General features: G+C 42.2%; 1 protein-coding gene and 1 long non-coding RNA gene across 2 annotated transcripts; one reads left to right on the top strand and one right to left on the bottom strand.

The window, feature by feature from the left end:
- Nucleotides 1–45: 45 nt before the first annotated feature.
- Nucleotides 46–11,581, top strand: LOC111165667 (uncharacterized). Its single transcript, XR_002642418.3, has 3 exons — nt 46–183; nt 513–1,167; nt 7,163–11,581. It is a non-coding gene; the product is annotated as an uncharacterized LOC111165667 (long non-coding RNA).
- On the bottom strand, nt 5,355–6,700 carry TEDDM1 (transmembrane epididymal protein 1). Its single transcript, XM_022556535.3, has one exon. It carries the CDS (start codon nt 6,371–6,373, stop codon nt 5,414–5,416), a length of 960 nt encoding a protein of 319 aa, XP_022412243.3. The 5' UTR covers nt 6,374–6,700; the 3' UTR covers nt 5,355–5,413.
- Nucleotides 11,582–24,783: the final 13,202 nt, after the last annotated feature.

The raw sequence follows: 24,783 nt of genomic DNA, 5'->3' as shown, positions 1-24,783 counted from the left end.
GAAAGGGCGGTGGGGGAAGGGGGTGTGGGGGAGGGGAGCGAGGAAGGGCGGGGCGGCGGCGGCGGCGGCGGGGGGCCCAGTGCCTGCCGGGAAGGACCCCGCCGGCCGGGGCTGCCGCGCAGCGACGCGGCGCCCCCGCCCGCCCGGCCTGGGGCCGGCCCCGCAGCCCAGTATTGCATTCAGGTCGGATATTTTGCGGGAGAGTTCTCTCTTTTACTAGGTCACACTGCACGCCCCAGAGCTCCCAGAGGAAATTCTGACCCATGGGCACCCACTTTTGCCTTTTGTTGTTAGAGAACCCCCGGCCCCCTTTCCTGGCCCTCGGGTCAAGTTTGTGAGGGAGCTCGCGGGGTGGGGGAAGCCCTGGGCTCGCCGCAGTCGTGGCCAGGCGTCGGAGGGGGCGGCGCAGACAGGGGGCATGCCGGAGGTCTCTCGGCGGGTTTGGGGATGTGGACAGAAGTCTAGGATCTCACATTGGTAGTGAAAGTGCTGTGTTTTGTCTCATTCCATAGAAGGGATCCTGGCGGGCGGAGACACAAGTCGGGAGACCTGATTCTGCCTCTGCCACACCTGAGGCAATTCTCGCAGCCTCTGGGCCCAAGTTCCCTCATCTATAAATAAAGCGGAACTTCCCTGGTGGTGCAGTGGTTAAGAATCTGCCTGCCACTGCAGGGGACACAGGTTCGAGCCCTGGTCTGGGAAGATACCACATGCCGCGGAGCAACTAAGCCCGTGCGCCACAACTACCGAGCCTGCGCTCCAGAGCCCGTGAGCCACAACTACTGAGCCCATGAGCCACAACTACTGAAGACCACGCGCCTAGAGCCCGTGCTCTGCAATAAGAGAAGCCACTGCAATGAGAAGTCCGCGCACCGCAACAAAGAGTAGCACCCGCTCTCTGCAGCTAGAGAAAGCCCGTGCGCAGCAGCAAAGACCCAACACAGCCAAAATAAATAAAATAAAATAAATTAATTAAAAAAATAAAATAGAGTGGTTCAAGAAAGGACCTTAAGAGTCGCCCATCAGATTTGAAATTCTGTGCAGTAAAGCGGTTCAAGAAAGGACCTTAAGAGTTGCCCATCAGATTTGAAATTCTGTGTGCGAACTGTTTCCCGAGGACAGCTGAAAGGAAGGTGAAGTCTTGGCATCTCCTCTTCGAAGCTCAGGGTATGTCAAAAATTTAGAATTCCTGAAACGAATTCTGTCTGTTTTTGTTTGTCAAGTAATTTATTGCACGTTTTTGTAATATGGAAAATGAGAATCAGTACCCCTTCCTCCTCTCTCCTTATAGCCTTACTATGATAGTTGAGAAAACGTGTATGTGTATGTGAACACAGTCTTGAAGTGGATGCTTGTCAACAGATACACAATAACTATATATATATGTATACAACACATACACAACACACACGTGAATGTAATGTTTTCATTTCTACCAGTGCTATTACTTGATCATACTATTTTTATTGCCTGAATCCATCTGATGGTGTCTAGCCTTTATTGCATCTTTCAAGAGCCCCAGTATTTGAGACTTCGAGGTTTTCTATTTGAAGACTAAGAAGTCATGTTTCCAGGGCCTTTGGAAGAGGAAGGGAAGAAGTTTGCACTTCTGGTTATTTTTTGTACCACAAATATGGAAAAGAAATGTTGCCTGTGACCACACACACATAACTTGGCTTCTTTGGTCAACATCCCTTCCCTGTGAGAGTATGTCTAACACTGTAGTGATTTAAAATGAGAGATGCAAGATTCATCTCAAACAGGGGCTTTTGGTATGTTTCAGACAGGTAACATTGTGGACCAGGTAAGTCGCCTTGCAAGTGTAAGGGATTCCATCCTTTATGTGATCCTTCGATATGATGGTTAAAAGCTGGGCTTCAGTTCAGGCAACGCAGGTTCAGATCTGGGCTTTACTTCTTACCAGCTTTGTGTTGGGGTAGATACTTAGCGCTAGAGCCTCAGATTCCTTGCCTCCAAAATAAGAATAACGGCTACCTTGTATATTGTAAGGATTAATTGTGATGGCACATGCATATAGTAAATTTTTAGAAAAGAGCAATAATAATTATTATAGGTCAAGATAATCTGATGGGATTGGATTCTTTCTTTCCCCACCACAACCTGTGAAGTACAACTTCCTAACTTCGTGTAATGCTCTACCGTTGGTTTTATGAGAGTGGGCTTAGACCTGGTAGCAAACTGAGATGTCTTCATTCCATTTCTTTCTGTGAGGTCTTGAGTTTAAATTGTTGAGGAGGGGGCGTGAGGGAGGGGAAGAGTCATGTTCTTGTTTTAAAAAATGTTAATTTCCAGTTGCCAAACTGCCAGAAGTGAGCCAGAGCTTTTTACTGTACTTGTCACCACCAGCACCCGAGGTGGGGATGGCACACAGAATAGAAAATGGAAAAGTAGGAAGCATGTGCAGTTCTTAAAGCTTCTAGTCTGTGGGTGCCTGCCGCCCTTGCTGGTGTCTTAACCTCCCTGAGCAGCTTATTCATCTTAGTGTCCCCCAGGAGTGTCCAGGGTGAGTGGTCAATAACCGATGTTTGTTGACCACACAGAAATGACAGCGGCCCCATCAAGAGAACATGTGCTTTGAGCTGCTTTTCCAAGAATGGAAATGGATTTGCTTTGATCCATTCACGTGACGGGGGCATACTTTGTGAGGGTTAGGAAGGTAATACATGACTACTGAGTTTTTCAGGCAGAACAAGAAGACTTGTCCCCCTTAGTCAGCACCATACTTACTTAACCCAACCGAATTAGGGCCCAAATGAGTCCAATGATTGTTCAGGGAACCTTAAAAGAGTATGAGGGAAGAAAAAGCAGAAGAAAGCCCTTAAACTAACTGGTTCGCCCCCAGAAACCCAGACTGTACTTTTAGAGAAGTTAGAAGTAGAATGGACTGTTTGATCCTGTTTGACTTTGCTGTGTCTGCTGCCCTTTGTTCTCTTTCTCCTTCTTCCCTAAATTGCTACCCGCCCACATTCTCCACTCGCTCCCTAAAAAGCATTAGAGCACTTGAACGATGAACTCTTCTGTCTCCTGGTACACCCAGTATCAAAGCACACAGGGGATTCTGTTACGTGTGCTTTGAAGTCAGGTTTTTCCTCTCTTAGAATAGAGCAGCTGTGTCCAAGGGGTGGGTGGAGTGGGAGAGAAATATCACAGGTAAAAATTTGGTTCCAAATCTGCAGAAATGACTGGGGACTGAAAAAAAGCATTTCTTCAGTGTTGCTCTGCTGCTTGAAATAAAGGCCTTGTCTTGGGTGGGCTTTACCTGTGAGTTCTCTCAATTTCTTTCACTCTCTTTTAAAGGACCTGTTCTCACTCTGCAGGTCGTAAGCCCTTAATCTAGTGATCTGAGCGTGCCTTCCCAGGGCCTGTGTGGTTGGTTGCCTTGCACTCATTGGAGACAAGTTTTGGGGTAAGGCTCAAACGTACTCAAACCTTCAACCAGAACATGTAGTTTGGGAAATGGAGTTTTCCAACATTTGAATGATTTCAGTAGGCATTGAACAAAGCTTAACTTAGACTAAAGAGACATAGCTGAGACTCAGGCTTGAGGAACACCCTGGAAACCCAACCCAGAATTATAAATTTTTTTTTTCAATAAACCAACGCCAGTTCTTTCCAAAAGAATAGACCATTGTATATCTTAAAGCAAAACAAAAATAAAACAAAAGAAAAAGAAACAGCCTTGGAAGTTGATGTCATTACTCTTAAAGCACATTTTGGGGAAAAGCTGCAATTGACCAAGCCTTCAAATTTCACAGTGCACAATTAAAGAAGAAAAGACCAGGTTTTACGTCAATTTGGTATCTAACACTGAACCCAGAGGAATTGTTCTTTATCTGTTTTCTGATTGTTTGATATTCTTAAGCTCAGGTTAGGAAATTAGAAATTCAAGTCTCAGCTTTTTTTTGTCTGATTTGAGTTTTGTTGAAGGCCCCTGGAAACCATTCAAATATAGAGAACACTTCGTTTCCCAGCCTACACCTTATGATTGAAGGTTTGGGTCTGAGCCCTACCCCAAATCTTGTCTCTAATAGGAAACTGCTTGGAGAGTTGGGAGGAATTAAGTTCATCTTAGCTAACGACATGGTAAAATAAGTGCTACTGAGAAAATTACAGCTGTATAATTCTAGAATGAACCTTCAAATAATTCTAGCTGACCAGTGAGGAAGCTGAGGACGTGCTCACTTGCAGTAGTTAGCTGGATTCACCTTAGTGCAGTATTTCACAGGCTAATATGCTTCCAAGGTGCAATTCCCTTGAGAGCCTTTTTCTGTTTCCCTTCCTTCAGCCTTCTCGGGCTGTGGATGATGCATTCCTGGGCCACCACCTCTAAACTCCGAAATCCCTACTGTACCCGCTAAGGAAAGTACCCTGTCCAGGAACCAACTAGTTTACCTCTGAATCCTGCATAGTGGCTTACCCAGTGCCTTACATACAATGGACATTCAATATATTCTTTGTGAATAACTAGATTACCAGGGGGAAAAGTGCTGTATGACAGGTTCTTTTTAAAGTAATCTTTGGAGATCATTTTGTGTATTTAATAATCTGTTTCATTGTTTTGTGAATCTGGGATCTTCATAGAGAAATTTTCTTCCTATTCTCAAGGTATGTGTGGATTTATCTTTGTTCTCTAGATTGATTGGAACATTATTGAAGCTTATTTAGAAGTTTAGGAAATTTAGCATTGTGGTCAAAAACTGACTAGGATCAGAGTGTGTCCTGGAGTTGGTACTTTTCCCAAAGATATCCTCAACTGGATCCACAGCTCATCCTCCCTCACTCCTATCCCATTAGTTGATTTGAATCCTTGTTTATTTCACATTTCCACGCCAAATATTAGCGGGAAGCAAACAGCGCTTGGGTACATTTTCTGGATATTTGGACAATACGTAAACTTGGCTCTATATTTTTCCTGACCTCCTTTCCCCTCCCCCCACTTTTTTTGAACCGGTTCTTAGGAGACTTTTTACTGGGTTGGAGAGTTAGAGGCTTGGCTGGGGCGATGTGAATATAGTGCCCTCTGGTGGAATTTTGTGAGAATTGCAAATTTCTCCCCCCAACCTTAAGAGTGTTTGAGAAGTCTTTTCTTGGCTGGCCTTCAAGGGGAGGGCTTCTCTGTTACATCTCAAATACTATAGTAAATTAATAGCATGCAAGTTTATTACCTACACTGGATATTTTAGAGATATTGTGTGGGGGATATCAATTGATCACTTGAGGTTTATCATTATAAAATTAGGCCTCAAATGACTAGAAATGGGCAGCTGGCAGCACCTGTGCTTTTTCATCATCTGACGTCAATGTGTATGAGAGGTAGACAAAAAAGGGGTTCCCCCAACAAAGGTAATTGGAAAGAGTCTAGGGACCAAGAATTAAGGGAAAATAGCAGGGATCAGAAAACTTGGTCACAACAGTTGTTATCCTCAGCCCTCACTAGGATCTGAGCCCAGACATTTAAGACCCAGCTAGAGGTTGAGAGTCTGTCAGACTCTGATTGATCCCCTTCCCGCAACAATTTGTAGAGAGGTCCCACGGTGGTCGTGTAACATGGAGCTTCTCTGGACCCTGTTAGCTTCCAGCTGGGAAGGTAACAACAATGCCAAGAGGAAGAGACGCCATAGATTCCCAACAGGCACAAAGCATCGATCATCACATGCCAGCAGAAGAAGGTGGTGACAAACATGATGTCAATGAGGTCATCATCCTGCCCCGGGTAGCCGGTGCCTGGTTTGTACAGAATGAAGCCGGCCTGTACCAGCCAGAAGCCCATGATCTGAAACAGAAAGGTCTCGATCACTGAGAGTTGAAACGTGTCGGGAACCCACAGCTGTACGGTCAACACCAGCATGAGCAGCAACACCACCAAGATGAGCACAGAGTGAACCTGCAGCTCCACCCCTGCTGAGTCCTGAACATGTGACACCAGCAACAGCAGGAGCACATAGAAAGTCAGCACCAAGGTCCCTTCTTCTAGGGGCACACAGTGCTGAGGCAGCAAGTTCTTGCTCACGACCTCTACACAGCCGTTGAGGGTGAGAAGGATGTACATGGTGACATGCTGCCACTCTTTGGCGTACATAACTCTCAGGGGCAGCTCCCTGTTCATCAGTATCAGCCCTCTCTTCATGCAGCTTATCTCATACACTAACAAGCCGGAGCCAGCCAGCGTCTTCAGCAAACCACCGTAGGATATTTTCCACAGCCTGGCCCATCTCCCCTTATTCCTGGGAGGTGATGAAGGATACAGGAAAGAGTCACTGAATATCACAGCTTTGGAGACCATTACTGCTTGATACAGTCCATATGAGAGTAGAAACAGCCCTGGGTACGCATGACCGATAAAGGTTCCCATTGAACTAGAAATCCCTCTAAAGAAGGCGAGAAGAGTAAAACCAAGGCACGTCCACACCTTCTGGGGCCACTTCAAGATCTGGACTTTGGAAGGAATTGCCTTCCACCAACTTTTATCATTTCGCCCCACCCGCTGCTCCCCCACAGAGAGGAAATGCTTCTTGAAACAAGCCTACGACTTTGGTGGTGTAAAGCCTCATTGCTCCATTCCATTCTGGGACGTTGGGGACTAACTGGCTTCAGCCAAAGAAGACAGCTGGTGAATGTGCCTTTAGGGGCCTCTAGGGCCCTTGGGGCGCTTCTGGTCATACTTGTCCCTTTCTCCTATGGCTTCCTTCCCCTGGTACTGCCCAGCACTCAGAGAAGGGCACAGAAGCATGGGATGGGGTTAGGGGTTGCCATGGTCTCCAGAGGAAGCCTGGGCACTCACAAATCCTCAGGTTTCCTTTGGTATCTCTCAGACATAACTTTGGCCTGATTACAAAGTTTTCTTTCTGGACACATAAATTTAAAAACATTTGGCTATATGAGCATGTTTCGTACCTATCTGGCTTTTCTTCTTTTATAGACACGTTCTGAGGATCACCGAGAAAGGTCCCTTCCTCTCCTCCCCTTATCTTTTCACCCCCCCACCTTTGTCTCCCCACTTCAGCATTTCTACTGGCCAGTAAATGGATCTGAAAAGCTAACTTTTGATACTGATTTCAGGAACAGTGGGTATTTTGTACTGTGTCAACCTAACTAAGCTTGAGCCATGTTTCCTAGAGTTACCTTCCCTCTATGATTCCAGATTGAGTTGGCTGCAAGAGAAGTTTACAAGAGAACCTAAAGATGGAAATGAAGCAACCTAAGACACTCTGAAGGCGTAGGGTACCAGGCGCCACTGCAGTTCACGCGTTCAGTTACTGATCTGCTGGCTCAACTCCTTGGCATGGACAGCCAGGCCTACAGCTCCCTCAGCTTCTCTTTGTGCGAAGGGCACCAGCTGCTTCTGCAGGCCACCTGCCACTGAAGTATGAGGTGATGAGAGGAAGACAGAGGCTTCAGTCTATCTTCGTAAGCTGCAGTTTGTCCTTACTCTTCCCCAACTTCGTGTAATGTACTTCTTCCTGACTGCTGCCAATTTGAGCTGAAATGGCCTCCACCCCATCACACAGAGAGGCAAGAGCCTTCCATAGACTTCCTCACTACAAATGTGTAAGGTCTAATATCCATAAGAAATCCATATTCCCATGATCTATCCCTAACTGATGCAAGGGATTAAGGTGTCATCCCGAAAATGTAGATACCGTTGAGAGGAGTGACTCCAGTGAGCTAGTGTTGGCCATTTGGATTTTAATGTGAATTAGCCCATCAGCTTCATTTATCTATGACTCTGCTAGTGTCTAATGCACCTCAGAAGACAGAGTCCTAGGTATTGGGTAACAGCCAGCTGAGTATAAGGCAGAGAGGATGGTGAAGAACAAAGTACAGATAATGTGAAGCTCACAGTGGTTCTGGGTTTACTGTGGAAGGTACATGGCATAGGAATTTCTCTGGGGGTTATAATAACGCTGAGGGGAGAAGTTCACTGCTCAACATGAACGGTACTGACATCACAGTTTTCTGCATAATCATCTGTCCTTATGGTACAAGTAATGCTGTGGGGCAGAGAGGCAGCACCTGTATGCTGACAGCGCCCCTAGTGAAGAGGAGGAGAACTTACACACAGGTCACAGCACTGCCTCTGAGACCTCACTCCTACCCAACTACCTACACTTCCGCAAGTCCACTTAATTCCAGAAAAAGTTAAAATCTCTTTCTGACCTTGAGGATGACAATAATTCAGATTTCTTCTTGCTATTTAGAGGTTTGGTGGGGCTAGGGATTTGAGTGTGAAGGGAAATTAGAAAAGCAAAACTTAATTCATCTTTCTGGGGGAATTTTCTAACTTTAAATTTTAAAATTAAGTATTTTTATTCAATTAATATACAGTCATTATAGAAAAGTCAGATAAAATGCATCAGCAAAAAGAAGAACGTTACAAATCATCTAATTTCATAATCTGGAGGTGACCGTTTTTACCACTGAGGTGTAGAAACACAGTTCTAAGAAAGCAGCATGAAGAATGGAAAATGCATCGATGGAAGTCAGAAATCTGCCTTCTCACTCCAGTTCCCCTTGATTTGCTGCATGTCATACCCCTCATCTAAAAAAAGCTGAGTGTTGAACTTAACTTTCTATTAAAGTGAAAATAAAAGGGCATGAATATGGTTGCACAGAAGTGAACATGTTTATCTTCTGTCTTCTCCCTTTTGGTGAATTATCAAAACACTGGGAGAGCTCTGTAGTGCTCAATGCTCAGAGGTAAGAGATTCAAAGGGAAAATCTGAGTGACGCTTCTGAAGTCGTCAGGAGGAGAGAACCCGAGGGATTCTCTTAGGTTCTTGGATTTGCTCTGGGAGAGGCACAGGGTCCATCGCTCCGCTATGTATCAGCAGGACCGGGACAGGAAGCATATGGTTACAGGCCTCAAGAGGAGCCACATTTGGTTGCTTTTAATGTTGCTTCTAATACTTCGAGGCTGTGGTCCTAGTAAGGTGGGTGCAGCAGAGCTTTCTCCAGCTCCTATCCCCCTCTCCCCAGTTGTTCCTGCAGCTGTGAGTCAGGGGTCAGAAGAGGAGAGAGAACAGCAGCACTGACCCCAGAGCAATGTGAGGTTGAAAGTGGAACATATGAGGACAAGGGGCCCCACTTCAGGTCCCGTCCAGGTTGCTCAGGCCCCACCTTGGCCAGGCACCAGGGCTGCATGTTGTTCATTAAAACGTGAACATCCTGACCAAGACTTTGAAGATAGGAATCGCCCATCCCAAACCAGACACTCACTGCCCACAAGTAGCCAACAAGGAAGCGAAGGGTGGTGAATGATTAGCAGAGCTGGCAGACAGCTCCAGAGTCTGTGGACACCAAGTACCTGGAAAGAGTTTCCTAAGACAAACTCAGCTTGACCACAGGAGCCCACAGAGGTCCTTCATGGCCTGGCTGCTCCATGGCGAAACTCCCCCTCAGACCTGTTTCCCCCACTGCCATGTTCTTGAGGGGCCCCAGGCACAGCCACTGCCACTTGTCTGGCATGAAATGCCAGGATGAGCCAGAATGCCTTCAGGAATTCAGTACATATGAATTTACTAGCTGCTGTGGATTCTGCTGAACACAGCAGGCATATAAAAAAGTATATGATGTAGTTCTTATCCACAAAGGGCTTACAATTTGAAGGCACACATCTCTACACACACTCAAACACACATACACAAACACAACATATAGAGAACTATTTAGACTACCTTGGTTCCATAGAAATCAAATGTCATGTATGTAATTTTTAATTTTCTAAAGCATTTGATAAAATTCAACATCCATTCATGATGAAAACTCTTACCAAAGTGGGTACAGAGGGAACATATCTCAACGTAATAAAATAAAACTCTTACCAAAGTGGGTACAGAGGGAACATATCTCAACGTTTATGACAAACCCATGGCCAGCCTAATACTCAATGGTGAAAAGCTGAAAGCCTTCCCACTAAAATCTGGAAGGAGGTAAAGATGCCCACTCTCACCACTTCTATTCAACATAGTATTGGTAGTCCTAGTCACAGTAATCAGACAAGAAAAAGAAATAAAAGGTATCCAAATTGGAAGAGAAAAAGTAAAATTGTCACTATATGTAAATGACATGATAGTATATATAGAAAACCCTAAAGACTCCACACAAAAACTACTAGAACTAATAAATGAATTCAGCAAGATAACAGGATACAAGATTAACATGCAGAAATCTGTTGCATTTCTTTACACTAATAATCAAATATCAGAAAGAGAAAGTTTAAAAAAAAATCCTTTTAAAATCGCATCCAAAAAAAATACTTAGGAATAAACCTGACCAAGGAGGTGAAAGACCTATGTGCCAAGAACTATAAAACAATGATAAAGGAAACTGAAGAGGACACAAATAAATGGAAAGATATCCTATGCTCTTGGACTGCAAGATTTCATATTGTTAAAATGGCCATACTACCCAAAGCAATCTACAGGTTTAATGTGATCCTTATCAAATTACCCATGACATTTTTCACAGAATTAGAACGAGTAATCCTAAAATTTATATGGAAGCATAAAAGATCCAGAATTGCCAAGGAAACCCTGAGGAAAAAGAACAAAGCTGGATACATAACCCTCCCAGACTTCAGACAAAACTACAGAGCTACAGCAATCAAAACACTGTGGTATTGGCACAGAAAACAGACATATGGATCAATGGATGAGACAGAAAGCCCAACACACCTATGATCAATTAATCTTCAACAAACGAGGCAAGAATATGCAATGGAGAAAAGACAGTCTCTTCAGCAAGTGGGGAAAAGCTGGACAGCCACATGTAAATCAATGAAGTTAGCACTCCCTCACAACATACACAAAAATAAACTCAAAATGGCTTAAAGACTTAGATATAAGACATGATACTGTAAAACTCCTAGAAGAGAACATAGGCAAAACATTCTCTGACATAAATCATAGTAAAGTTTTCTTAGGTCAGTCTCCCATGGCAATAGAAGTGAAAGCAAAAATAAACAAATGGGACCTAATCGAACTTATAAGCCTTTGCACAGCAAAGGAAACCATAAATGAAACAAAAAGACAACCTATGGACTGGGAGAAAATATTTGCAAATGTGTCGACCAACAAGGGCTTAATTTCCAAAATATACAAACAGTTCATACAATTCAATAGCAAAAGAACAAACAACCCAATCAAAAAATGGACATTTTTTGCGTGTTCAAAAGAAGACATACATATGGCCAATAGGTATATGAAAAGATGCTCAACATTGCTAATTATTAGAGAAATGCAAATTAAAACTACAATGAGGTATCACCTCACACGGTCAGAATAGCCATCATTAAAAAGTCTACAAACAACAAATGCTGGAGAGGGTGTAGAAAAAAGGGAACCCTCCTTTGCTGTTAGTGAGAATGTAAATTGGTACACCTACTATGAAAAACAGTATGGAGGTTCCTTAAAAAGCTAAAAGTAGAGCTGCCATATGATCCAGCAACCCCACTCCTGGGCATATAGAAAAACTATGATTTCAAAAGATACATGCACTCCAACGTTCATAGCAGCACTATTTACAATAGCCAAGACATTGAAGCAACTTAAATGTCCATAGACAGATGAATGGATAAAGAAGATGTAGGGTGTGTGTGTATATATATATATATATATATACACATACATACATACACAATGGAATATTACTCAGCCACAAAAAAGAATGAAATAATGCCATTTGCAGCAACATGGATGAACCTAGAGATTATCAGGTTAAATGAAGTAAATCAGAAAGAGAACGACAAATACCATATGGTATCACTTATATGTGGAATCTAAAATATGATAAAAATGCACTTATTTACAAAGCAGAAACAGACTCAGAGACATGGAAAACAAAGTTATGCTTACCAAAGGGGAAAGGAGGTGGAGGAGGGATAAATTAGGAGTTTGGGTTTAGCAGATACAAACTATATAAAATAGATAAACAACAAACTCGTACTATATAGCTCAGGGAACTATATTCAATATCCTGTAATAAAAACTGTAATGGAAAATAATATGAAAAAGAACATATACATAATATATATATGAATTGAAAAAGAATATGAAATATATATATTTTTATATATTATATTTTTATTATATAAAATATATTTTATATATATATATAAAAGAATATGAAAAAGAACATATATATAATATATATATGAATTTATCTGCTGTACACCAGAAACTAACACAACATTATAAATCAACTATACTTCGATAAAGAATTAAAAAGCAAAAACAAATTTTCTAACAGCAACATTAAAAACATAAAAAGATGAAATTAATTTTAATGAGATATTTAACTCAATATGCCCACATATCATTTCAACATGTAATTAATATAAAAGTTATAAATGAAGTATTTTTTTTTATAAATGAAGTACTTTAGATTCCATTTTTCATACTAAGTCTACAAACTACAATGTTTTGTTTTTTGTTTTTGGCCGTGCGTCAGGACTTGTGGGGTCTTAGTTCCCCGACCAGAGGTTGAACCCGGGCCCACCGCAGTGAAAGCACCGAGTCTTAACCACTGTACTGCCAGGGAAGTCCCACCAGCGTTATGTTTAACATGTACAGTGCATCTCATTTCAGAAGAGCCATATTACATGCTCAATAGCTACATGTGATTAGTGGCTGCTATATTGATATACACAGATTTAGACAGTATAGAATGACATGTTGAGTGAATTTTAGTTTTAGTGAAAGGAATAGTTCATGGTGGAGGTAGAGGTTTCTTCAGAAATGGCATCTAGACAGCTATACTATAAACTTAATGTTTGCAGGATTTTAGTATGGTGCTTTCCAAAAGCATCTTTTAATTTACTTCCTTTCTGTTTGGGAGGGGCACCATTATCATCACCATCATAAAAAAATGATTACAACTCACCTTGCTGCTAGGCAGAAATACACCACAGGAAGGGAGAAAGCCAGAGGTAGGTGCTTGAGCAGAACTACCCAGGGAGTGGGTCCATGGAAGCAGAACAATGTCAGAGCCCATTTGTTTATGTGCCAAACTTTCATCTTATTTCAAGTAGGGGTTACTAAGCCTTGGGGTTTGTCACTAACTTACCAAAACAAAGCTCATGAGAGATGGAAAACAACATTCTCATTTCTTAGTTTGAAAGGACATATTTGCTTTATTTCTCCTGGCACGCCAGCTCATAATTTTCCTCTTTGAAATCTCCTATAATGGGAGTTTTATACCTCATTGCATAACCATGACTTAGGTTTCATAGTTCATATAATAGATTTCAGTTACTTTTGGTGATCACATTTCAACAGCTGCAAATTTCTTTTTCTTCTGGAAACTTTTGGCAAGGTGGAAGCACATACTCACCTTACCTCTGTTATACCTATTTCTTCCCTTATGACTATGGTATTAACTCACACCCGTGGCTGAGGAGAGAACTCAAGGACCCAGAGTCTGTTTCTCCATAGATCAGTCCTCTTCCAAACCAGAATCTGCATCCCCAAATCAGGAGTTAACCTTCATGCCCTCTTGTGCAGGATTCTTAACTCTGCCATTTGGGAACCCCACTGTAAATTTCAAAATTCCCTGTGGGAGACACATCTATCTCCCCACTGAATATCCTTGCTCCCCTCCCACAATGTAGGGTGTTGTTGGGAAGTTGCCATCTAGCCAGGGACCTTGTTACCTGCGTGTTCAGTGATTGAGCCTGGGCCAGTGGAATGTGTGTGGAAGTGATGTACAGCACTTCAAGACGTGGCCCGTAGAAACCTCTCTCCTCATTCTTCACCCTTTCTTTCTCCGTATCTGCTGGCTGAATACAGAAGATTGTGAGGCACTAGAGGACAAAGTTACAAGATGGGAAGAGTCTGGCTTCTGAAGGGCCAGGTGAAAGGCTGCCTACTAACTAGAAGTGTTGGCATTTAATTTTATGAATGTGGGAGAAATAACCTTCTGCTGTGTTAAGCCAATATGATTTAAGGGTTTATCTGTTTGAAATCAGTTAATGAATCTACATTGTCTACCAGGCCTCTAACAGGCCCACTGAGAGCTCATGTAAATGCAACTCTTGGCCATCACCTTTGATGTAAACTACCTGAAGGGTTAAGTTGATTACTCCCATCCAACTCCCTCCTCTGCCTCCAGTATCCCAAAGTCTAGAATTCTCACATACCCTGTCCAAGCCACTGCTTCTGGGGCCCAGGAAAGTGAATTCACAAAGGTGCCTTATGATTCTGGATACGGAGCACAATATCTTGGTGGTCCTGAAGCTTCTCATTCTCATTAGGACCTCTGCTTCATTTTGGATACAATCTTCCAATAACGGGGCCGCACATCTTAATGAGATACGGTGTTTCTCCTCACTGACCAGTGCTTCACGCCAAACTAATACCACCTGTAATTGGTTTCCTATTGCTATGCCACAAATTAACATAAAATTAGGAGCTTAAACAACACACATTTATTATCTCACAGTTTCCATGGGTCAGGAATCCAATATGGGTTAGTTGAGTCCTCTGCTCAAACTCTCACCAAGCTGATATCAAGGTGTTGTCTGGCTCAGGATCCTCTTGCAAGCTCACTGGCTGTTTCCGAAATTCAGCTCCTTGCTGTTCTAGGACTGAAGCTCCCATTTCTTGCTGGCTGTTAGTGGTTGCCCACAGTTCCTTGCCATGTGGCCCTCAGTGGAAGTTCACAGCATGGCTGTTTGCTTTCTTCCAGGCCAACTGGAGTACATCTCCTAGATGATTCACCTGACTAGGTCAGACCCATTCAGGACAATCTTCTTTTTCACTACTTCATAACTCAACTGATTAGTAACTAATCATGGGAGTGATATTCCATTATATTCTCTGGTCCCACTCACGCTCAAGGGCAGGGTACAGAGCATGTATACCAGGGGCAGGAATCTTGGGGGCCATCTAGAATTCTGCTTACCAGACCATCCAATCCTCGTTTCTGTTCATTACTGTAAGTTGCAATACAATTGTGCACATCTTTGTATCTTTCTCATTATTATATTGCTAATACCTTCACAGTACCTGGAAAATAGTAGCTATTTTAGGATTTTTTAAATGAATTAATTAATCATTTGGTCACCTTGATTGAATTTGGAAGACCTCCTTAATGTATTACCTGCAAATTTACAAATTAATTCCTTCGTTGTATGTGCACTTTTGTGAAATTCAGTTGTAAAGTTTTTTCTCTTGTCATTGTTCCAAATATCTGGGAGTGAATTCTGTTTAAGGCTTATGGCCTCCTGTGCAAGTACTCCACTGATGTTTCAGATAGGGTCCCAACAGAAAATTGATGGCAACCCAAGTTGGGATAGTTCAAGGAAGGTTTGATAAAGGTACTTCTTACATAGACATGGGTACAGTGTAAGGACACCACAAGGAATAGTTGAGTAACCGTTGGAGCTATTACTACCTCTAGGCCCCAAGAGACATGGGATGAGCGAAGTTCCTGGGTATGTGCAAGTACAGTGTTGTGGGTTGCATGATGGCCCCTAAGAAGATACTTCCAAGTCCTAATCCCAGAACCGGTGAACATGACCTTATTTGGCAAAGGGGTCTTTGTAGATATAATTAAGGATCTTGAGGTGAGATCATCCTGGATTTAGGGTGAGCTCTAAACCAATGACAGATGAGCTTATAAGAGAAAGGCAGAGGGATTTTTGAGACACAGAGGCACACAGAGGAGCAATGTGAAGGTGGAGGCAGAGCTTGGAGTGATGCGTCTACAAGCCAAGGAACACTGAGGATTTCCAGCAGCCGTCAGAAGCTAGGAGAGAAGCATGGCACAGAGCCTCCTAGAGCCTCCGGAAGGAACCAGTACTGCCTACACCTTGATGTTGGACTTCGGCATCCATAACTGTGAGAGCATAAATTCCTGTTGTCTTAAGCCACCACGTTTGTGGTCATTTGTTGTGGCAGCCTGGGAAACTAATACTGATGGTGTTGTGGTGGCAGGGTACAGCCAGCCTGAGGTGACCCCAGAGATAGTAGCTAAGAGAATACTACCCTAATCTCACTATTCTTTCCATCCTCCTGCTGGGGCTGGTCATTGGCCAAGTGCTGCCCGAAGCCAGAGGATAAGGGGGCTCAATGATGTGTTACAGACCAGGGCAGTCTCCTGGGAGAGGGAGAAGGGTGGAGGTGAAAGATGGATTTGGAGGGGCAAATTGAAAATATATGGCACATCTCTTTTTAGGTTATGGTAGGGTAACCGTAGATCCTGATTTGCCTGGAGTAGTTTGGTGTTTACCTGTTGTTTCAGTGGAAGAGTTAATTTTGCATCTTCTCTCTCTTGTGTCCAAGTTTAAATAATAAATTATATAGTCACATTAATTATAGGTTAAAATCCAATTGGATCATTATTCAAATGGAGATAAAATCTGCTGTAGGGTATGTTAAGTAAAGCAAGTCACACCCATCAAGATGTCCTCTCTCTTGATTGCTCTATGGTCCTAGCCATTCTTGACAGGTGTAAGGTGAAAATTTAAGACTTTCTGAAGTTAACAAGAACACAACTGTCTCCAAAACCTGGATCATATGCCCCATATTTTCTGCATTTAACTTTTTTCACTGCATCTTGGAGATCTTTTAAGACACAGATCTCCCCTATTCCTTTTCATTAGTTCATAGTACCCCATAATTTATTTACCCATTCCCCTACTGGTGAACATTTATTATTTAAAGTTATCTATGGGGACTTCCCTTGTGGCACGGTGGTTAAGAATCCACCTGCCAATGCAGGGGACACAGTTTCTATCCCTGGTCCGGGAAGATCCCACATGCCATGGAACAACTAAGCCCATGCTCCACAACTACTGAGCCTGCGCTCTAGAGCCCGCGAGCCACAACTACTGAGCCTGCATGCCACAACTACTGAATCCCGCATGCCTAGAGGCTGTGCTGTGCAACAAGAGAAGCCACCGCGATGAGAAGCCCACGCACCGCAACAAAGAGTAGCCTCTGCTTGCTGCAACTAGAGAAAGCCAGCACAGCAATGCAGACCCAATGCAGCCAAAAATAAATAAATAAAAACAAATTAATTTATAAAAAATAAATAAAGCTACCTATGGACACAGTGCTTCAGTGACTATTCTTGTACATGTTTTTTGTGTAGATATGTGAGTATTTCTAGAATAGACACTGTGAAAGAGTTCTTAGCTACAGACAAGAATCCATTCTGGCTAGTTTAAGGGAAAGAAATTTATTAAAATAGATGTTAGTTCACAGAATCATTAGGAAGGCTGGAGAAAGCCTCCAGGTTAAGTTTGAAGGACCAATGCCCAGGACTTCACTGTCAGATGGGTTTAGGTTTTTGCTTCTGGCACTGACCTCAGAACTACAGGGCAAACCAGCTTGGTGATGAACAGAGGCTGCCATCTTTGCCACTACTCTTGTTACAGAATAGAGACCCCATGCAGATTCAGTTTTCCTACATTGCTCAATTCTCAGTTGAAATCTTAAGTGGGTGTGTCTAACTGGTCACATGCCTGTACCCTAGCTGGCTACAAGGGAGGTCAGGGGTTAAAAACAGAAATCTATCAGGAAGGCAGGCCTGACAATGTGGAAACTGATGAAAGTGTTGGGAGGGTATTTCAAAGATGTTGTTAGGTTCACATGACAAATGTCCACTGCAGGTAGCAGGAAGTGGAATTGTTTGCTTGAAGGATATATGCACTTTAAATTCTGGCACACCAAAAGTCTGCCAAGCTGACTTCAAGGAAATGTAGACCAATTCATATTTCCACCTACAGTGTATGATAATTCCTTTTTCCCTAATCTTCTCCAGCAGTAGATAATATTGTTTCTTCAAAACTTGTGACAATTTTTGGCAACCTGATGGTGAAAAAAAGATCCTACTTTATTTAAATCTGTTTTTCTCAAAATTGTTTAGGTTAACATTTTTTAAAATAATTTTTTGATGACTAATAAGAACCTGCTGTATAAAAAATTAAATAAAATAAAATTCAAAAAACTAATTTTTTATTTGTGTTTTGAACAGCTCTATTTCAGTCTGCCTATTTATTTATTTATTTATTTATTTCTGGCTGTGTTGGGTCTTCGTTGCTGCGCACGGGCTTTCTCTAGCTTCAGTGAGCAGGGGCTACTCTTCGTTGCGGTGCACAGGCTTCCCATTGTGGTGGCTTCTCTTGTTGTGGAGCATGGCCTCTAGGCACGCGGGCTTCAGTAGTTGTGTCACTAGGGCTCAGTGGTTGTGGCTCGTGGGCTCTAGAGCGCAGGCTCAGTAGTTGTGGTGCATGGGCTTTGTTGCTCCACAGCATGTGGGATCTTCCCAGACCAAGGATCAAACCCATGTCACCTGCATTGGCAGGTGGATTCTTAACCAATGTGCCATCAGGGAAGTCCTTAGGTTAACATATTTTTAATCTTTATTAATCATTTGCTCTTCTTCTGAGTCATAGTTACTTATATATCCTACTATCTTTTTGTACTTAGTTGTGTTTTTGTTTGCCTATTAATGTTTTGTCTATATAATCTGGGTATTGATTTTGAGTGTACGTTACATATATTGTGCTATACAATAGGAGTTTGTTGTTTATTTATTTTATATATAGTATTGAATAGTTTGTATCTGCTAAACCCAAACTCCTAATTTATCCCTCCTCCACCTCCTTTCCCCGTTGGTAAACATAACTTTGTATTCCATGTCTCTGAGTCTGTTTCTGCTTTGTAAATAAGTTCATTTTTATCACATTTTAGATTCCACATATAAGTGATATTGTATGGTATTTGTCTTTCTCTTTCTGACTTAACTTCATTTAACATGATACTCTCTAGGTTCATCCATGTTGCTGCAAATGGCATTATTTCATTCTTTTTGTGGCTGAGTAATATTCCATTGTATATATATACCACATCTTCTATATCCATTCATCTGTCAATGGATGTTTAAGTTTCTTCCATGTCTTGACTGTTGTAAATAGTGCTACTATGAACGTTGGGGTGCATGTATCTTTTCAAATTATAGTTTTCTCCAGATATATGCTCAGGGGTGGAGTTGCTAGATCATATGGCAACTCTATTTTTAGCTTTTTTTTTTATGTTTAGACTATAATCTTTATTTTTTTTTAACATCTTTATTGGGGTATAATTGCTTTACAATGGTGTGTTAGTTTCTGCTTTATAACAAAGTGAATCAGTTATACATATACATATGTTCCCATATCTCTTCCCTCTTGCGTCTCTCTCCCTCCCACCCTCCCTATCCCACCCCTCCAGGCGGTCACAAAGCACCGAGCTGATCTCCCTGTGCTATGCGGCTGCTTCCCACTAGCTATCTACCTTACGTTTGGTAGTGTATATATGTCCATGCCTCTCTCTCGCTTTGTCACAGCTTACCCTTCTACCTCCCCATATCCTCAAGTCCATTCTCTAGTAGGTCTGTGTCTTTATTCCTGTCTTACGCCTAGGTTCTTCATGACATTATTTATTTCTTAAATTCCATATATATGTGTTAGCATACGGTATTTGTCTTTCTCTTTCTGACTTACTTCACTCTGTATGACAGACTCTAGGTCTATCCACCTCATTACAAATAGCTCAATTTCGTTTCTTTTTATGGCTGAGTAATATTCCATTGTATATATGTGCCACATCTTCTTTATCCATTCATCTGATGGTGGACACTTAGGTTGTTTCCATCTCCGGGCTATTGTAAATAGAGCTGCAATGAACAATTTGGTACATGACTCTTTTTGAATTATGGTTTTCTCAGGGCATATGCCCAGTAGTGGGATTGCTGGGTCATATGGTAGTCCTATTTGTAGTTTTTTAAGGAACCTCCATACTGTTCTCCATAGTGGCTGTACCAATTCATATCCCCACCAGCAGTGCAAGAGTGTTCCCTTTTCTCCACACCCTCTCCAGCATTTATTGTTTCTAGATTTTTTGATGATGGCCATTCTGACTGGTGTGAGATGATATCTCATTGTAGTTTTGATTTGCATTTCTCTAATGATTAATGATGTTGAGCATTCTTTCATGTGTTTGTTGGCAGTCTGTATATCTTCTTTGGAGAAATAAAGACCCCGAATAGCAGAATCAATCTTGAGAATGAAAAACGGAGCTGGAGGAATCAGGCTCCCTGACTTCAGACTATACTACAAAGCTTCAGTAATCAAGGCAGTATGGTACTGGCACAAAAACAGAAATATAGATCAATGGAACAGGATAGAAAGCCCAGAGATAAACCCACGCACATATGGTCACCTTATCTTTGATAAAGGAGGCAGGAATGTACAGTGGAGAAAGGACAGCCTCTTCAATAAGTGGTGCTGGGAAAACTGGACAGGTACATGTAAAAGTATGAGATTAGATCACTCCCTAACACCATACACAAAAATAAGCTCATAATGGATTAAAGACCTAAATGTAAGGCCAGAAACTATCAAACTCTTAGAGGAAAACATAGGCAGAACACTCTATGACATAAATCACAGCAAGATCCTTTTTGACCTACCTCCTAGAGAAATGGAAATAAAAACAAAAATAAACAAATGGGACCTAATGAAACTTCAAAGCTTTTGCACAGCAAAGGAAACCATAAACAAGACCAAAAGACAACCCTCAGAATGGGAGAAAATATTTGCAAATGAAGCAACTGACAAAGGATTAATCTCCAAAATTTATAAGCAGCTCATGCAGCTCAATAACAAAAAAACAAACAACCCAATCCAAAAATGGGCAGAAGACCTAAATAAAATTTGAACTATTTTTCTTTTTCTTCTTTTTTAAAATTTATTTATTTATTTATTGCTGCTTTGGGTCTTCATTGCTGGGTGCGGTCTTTCCCTAGTTGCGGCGAGCGGGGGCTACTCTTCATTGTGGTGCACAGGCTTCTCATTGCAGTGGCCTCTCTTGTTGTGGAGCATGGGATCTAAGACACGCGGGCTTCAGTAGTTGTTGCCCACAGGCTCAGTAGTTGTCGCCCGTGGGCTCTAGAGCTCCGGCTCAGTAGTTGTGGCACACAGGCTTAGTTGCTCCGCGGTATGTGGGATCTTCCTTGACCAGGGATCAAACCCACGTCCCCTGCATTGGCAGGCGGATTCTTAACCACTGTGCCACCAGGGGAGTCCCTATATTTTATTTTTCTGTAATTCTTTTTTGTTAGAATGTATTAGTGTTTCCTTCAGAACTGTGTTTGTCCATCACTTGGTCAACCTTCTTGGCCTCTCCTCAGAACAGTGTGTAAAGAGCTAGATAGTAAATATTTTAGTCTGCGTGGGCCACAGACCAAACGGTCTCTGTTGCAATGATTCAACTGCGTAGTTAGAGCACATGACAACATGTAAACAAACGGGCATAGCTGTGTTGCAATAAAACTTTATTTATGGACACTGAAATTTGAATTTCATATAATACCCATGTGGCATGATGACTTCTTCTTTTGATATTTTTCTACCATTTAAAAAATGTAAAACCACTCTTAGCTCACTGATTATTCAAATACAGGAGGTAAGCTGGATTTGGCTCCCAGACTGAAGTTTGCTGACTCTGCCGTAGACTGGGGGAATCTGGACACTGGCTCCAAACTTGTCAGGAAACAGCAGTGGGACCTTAGACCCTGCTCTATCATCTGTACAATGAGAGGGGAGGCTGAGGGAACCTCGAGGGCTTCGTCCTATTCTAAGGTTCTATGGTTCTGATTAAGGGTCGTAAGAGGTGAACATTTGTGTACTACCACTTGCCAGACACTATACACACAGTGTCTTTCTTTGAGGAGCCCTTATGATCCCCACTGTACTGATGAGGAGACAAGGATCAAAGGGGCCCGGCAGCCTTCTGCTTAAGATCAAATTATTTGAAAGTGGAGAAGCTAGAATTCAAATTCACTGCTGTCTGCTCTCCTCACTAAAACTCAGTGTCCTTTGTATCTTTTACTTTCTCTCAAAAAGAAACTTTTTATTGTTGTAAAATATATACAGCATGAATTTGCCATTTTAACCATTTTTAAGTGTACAATTCAGTGGCGTTAATTACATGCATCATTATGCAACAATCACCACCGTCTATTTCCAAAACCTTTTATCACCCCAAATGGAAACTCTGTACTAATTAAGAAACAACTCCCCATTTTCCTTTCCCCCAGCCTCTGGTAACTATGAATCTATTTTCCATTAGATTTTATTTAATTAAGGAAATTTTAGTTAAATTTCTTGTCATCCTACTTGGTCTCCGATCAGTGTCTATGAAACTGCATACCCCAGACATCTTCAGCACCATCTCTCAATCTTCCCCTCTTTGGTTAGAAGCAAGAGCAGACTTTAAGGCTGATGCTGTGTCTTCCAGGTTCACACCCTTTTCTCTCTACTTATTTACCTTTTACAGTATAGTATTCTCAACATAAGTATAAACTTATTGAATTCACAAATATAATAACAAAATATGATTTTGTCCCAATTCTCTAGAATTAGGACAAATTCTAGAGTAATTTCCTCTATTCCACGTGGACTCTGTTTCCACATCAGTGAGTCAAAAGTCAGGATATAGACATATTAGCTGGCATGCTATCAGCATTCAACAAAAGCTGATTGTATAATTGGAGGATGGTTGAACAGGTGGATGAAAATCAGAGTTCTCGCTGAGACAGGTGTCTTAGACCAGAAAAGATTGTGGAAAAGCCCAAAGAAGGGTCATCTCCAACTAGGACTGATTGATTCAACAAATGTCTGTTGACATTTGACTATCTATCAGCCCTACTGAGAACTAAACGCTGCACTGCCAGTAGTTTTCTAGATGCTGTGGAGACAGTAGTGACGAATCAGATGAAAACTTCTGCCCTCATAGGGAGAAGGAAAATAAGCAAATTAAGTTAAATATATATGTATTTATATATACATATATATAACACAATATATATAACATACATAACATATATAGTGTATTTATTTGAAATATAGTACAAGTATATTATATGTGTATATGATAGATGTACATTGTATACACAAATGCATACATGTGCATTGTAAGGATTATACATGTATTATACATGAATGCAGGCAAAGCGTATGTATGTATGGATGGAAGGATGGATGCATTGATCCAGATCGTGATAAGTGCCAAGGAGAAAAGTAAAATGGAGATAGGGTTGAAGTTTTATATCAAGTGGGCAGGGAAGGCCTCATGAGATGACTTGAGTAAAGACCTGAGGGAGTGGGGGACTCAGCCGTGCAGGAATCTGCACGTTACATACAGCAGGAGCAGCACAACCGAGCTAGGGGTGTGTCTGGCTTTAGCCAATGTGATGAGCACAGAGGCAGAGGAAGATGAAGCCAGAGAGGAGAGGCAGAGGACAGATAGTGTAGACCTTGTTGGTTTTAGCAAGGGCTTTGGCTTTTACTGGAGACAGCCATCTCTTTTCAAGGTCCTCACTGACTTTCCTTTACTTACTTTCAGTTAAATTACACAGCTTATGTTCTGGCAGAATCACTGTGGCCACACTGGAAATGAACCTGCTGAGGGCCAAAAGCAGACCCAGAGGCATCAGGTAGGAGGCCGCTGTAGTGACCCAGGCGAGTTTGGACAGGGCTTGGACGAGAGTGGTTGTAACAGGTGAGGGGAAGAATACCAGACTCTGGATATATTTTTAAGGTTGAACCAACAGGATTCACTGGTAGACTGGACGTGAGTATGAGACAAAGAGGAGAGTCATAGATGATATCAAGATTTTTAATCTTAGAAACTGTGATAGTCCAGCATTATCGATAACACAAATACCTTCAATATCTTTGCTGAAGACCAAAGGCCTAGAGAGGGAGCTTTACTGTGTGGATTTGCTGATCCAGAAAGCACAGCCTGTCTAAGCCTTTAGCCCCAAATGCCTCTACAAAGGGTGGGGAAGGGAGGGGAGGGAGGACTTCTCTGGAGCTTCTACTACTCGAGAACTGTGCAAACAGCTTTGGCTGTGGACCCACTGGACTGATATCATCCCTACACTGCCCAGATGTGCAACCCTGGATAATTAAGGTGCATTAGAAATTGTGCTGGATTTAGAGCCAAGGACTCCTGAGTTCTAACCCTGATTCCTCCGCTAGTCTGCTGCATGACTTTGGGATAATCCACACACCCTCTCTAAGTCTCATTTTCCTCAGTTGTATAGTAGTGTCAATAATACTACCCTGTCTGCTGCTTGGAGGTGCTAAGAAGCCCAAAGGAGGTAGTGAGTGTGCTTATCAGGTAAATATGTTATAATGCACCAAATAGCTTTTTGTTTATAGCCATTGCCCTCCAGATCCACTCTCTACCCTTCTTCACCCTGCTTGTGCCTGGGGAAATTAACCTGTATGGACACATTAACACACTCCCTTGACCTCTCATTGGATATATCCGGAGCTGGTAGGAAAAGGGAAACAAAAGGTGGAGAGTGAGCTTGGAATACCTATTCCCCCGATCCTTCCAGACGTCCCTCTACTGACAGTCACAGCTCCTGACCAGTGCTCCACTCTACACAGCTCTTTATCCCCTGGTTCTGGTAACTGCTCCCTCTCTTCCACTCTTCAGGCCTAAGAGTGATGAAGGTGGCCCACCCTTACTGGCCCTGGGGTATTGCACGGGGTATCCCTGTGGTTTCCCTACCCTCCTTTGTAAGTAGTGCCTTTTTATTAAGCTCTCATCTGTTACCAATTTGGCTCCACCATTTGTTTTCTGCCAAGATCTTGACTTACAGTCATCAAACTATTACTTCCTGTGTCTCCAGGATAGTCCCATGCTTTTGTCTACTGTTTGGGGATAAGAATAAACCCTCCCGGGCTTCCCTGGTGGCGCAGTG

Source organism: Delphinapterus leucas, chromosome 1 (assembly GCF_059928025.1).
Source record: "Delphinapterus leucas isolate spDelLeu-1000000601 "Yukka" chromosome 1, BTC_Dleu_Yukka2, whole genome shotgun sequence".
Taxonomy (NCBI): Eukaryota; Metazoa; Chordata; class Mammalia; order Artiodactyla; family Monodontidae; genus Delphinapterus; species Delphinapterus leucas.
Note: the sequence above shows the minus strand (reverse complement) of the source record. Positions and strands in the feature narration are given on the sequence as shown.

What these genes read in the sequence shown, in the direction of transcription:
- TEDDM1 (XM_022556535.3), bottom strand. Translation starts at nt 6,373, where the DNA reads ATGGGAACCTTTATCGGTCATGCGTACCCAGGGCTGTTTCTACTCTCA.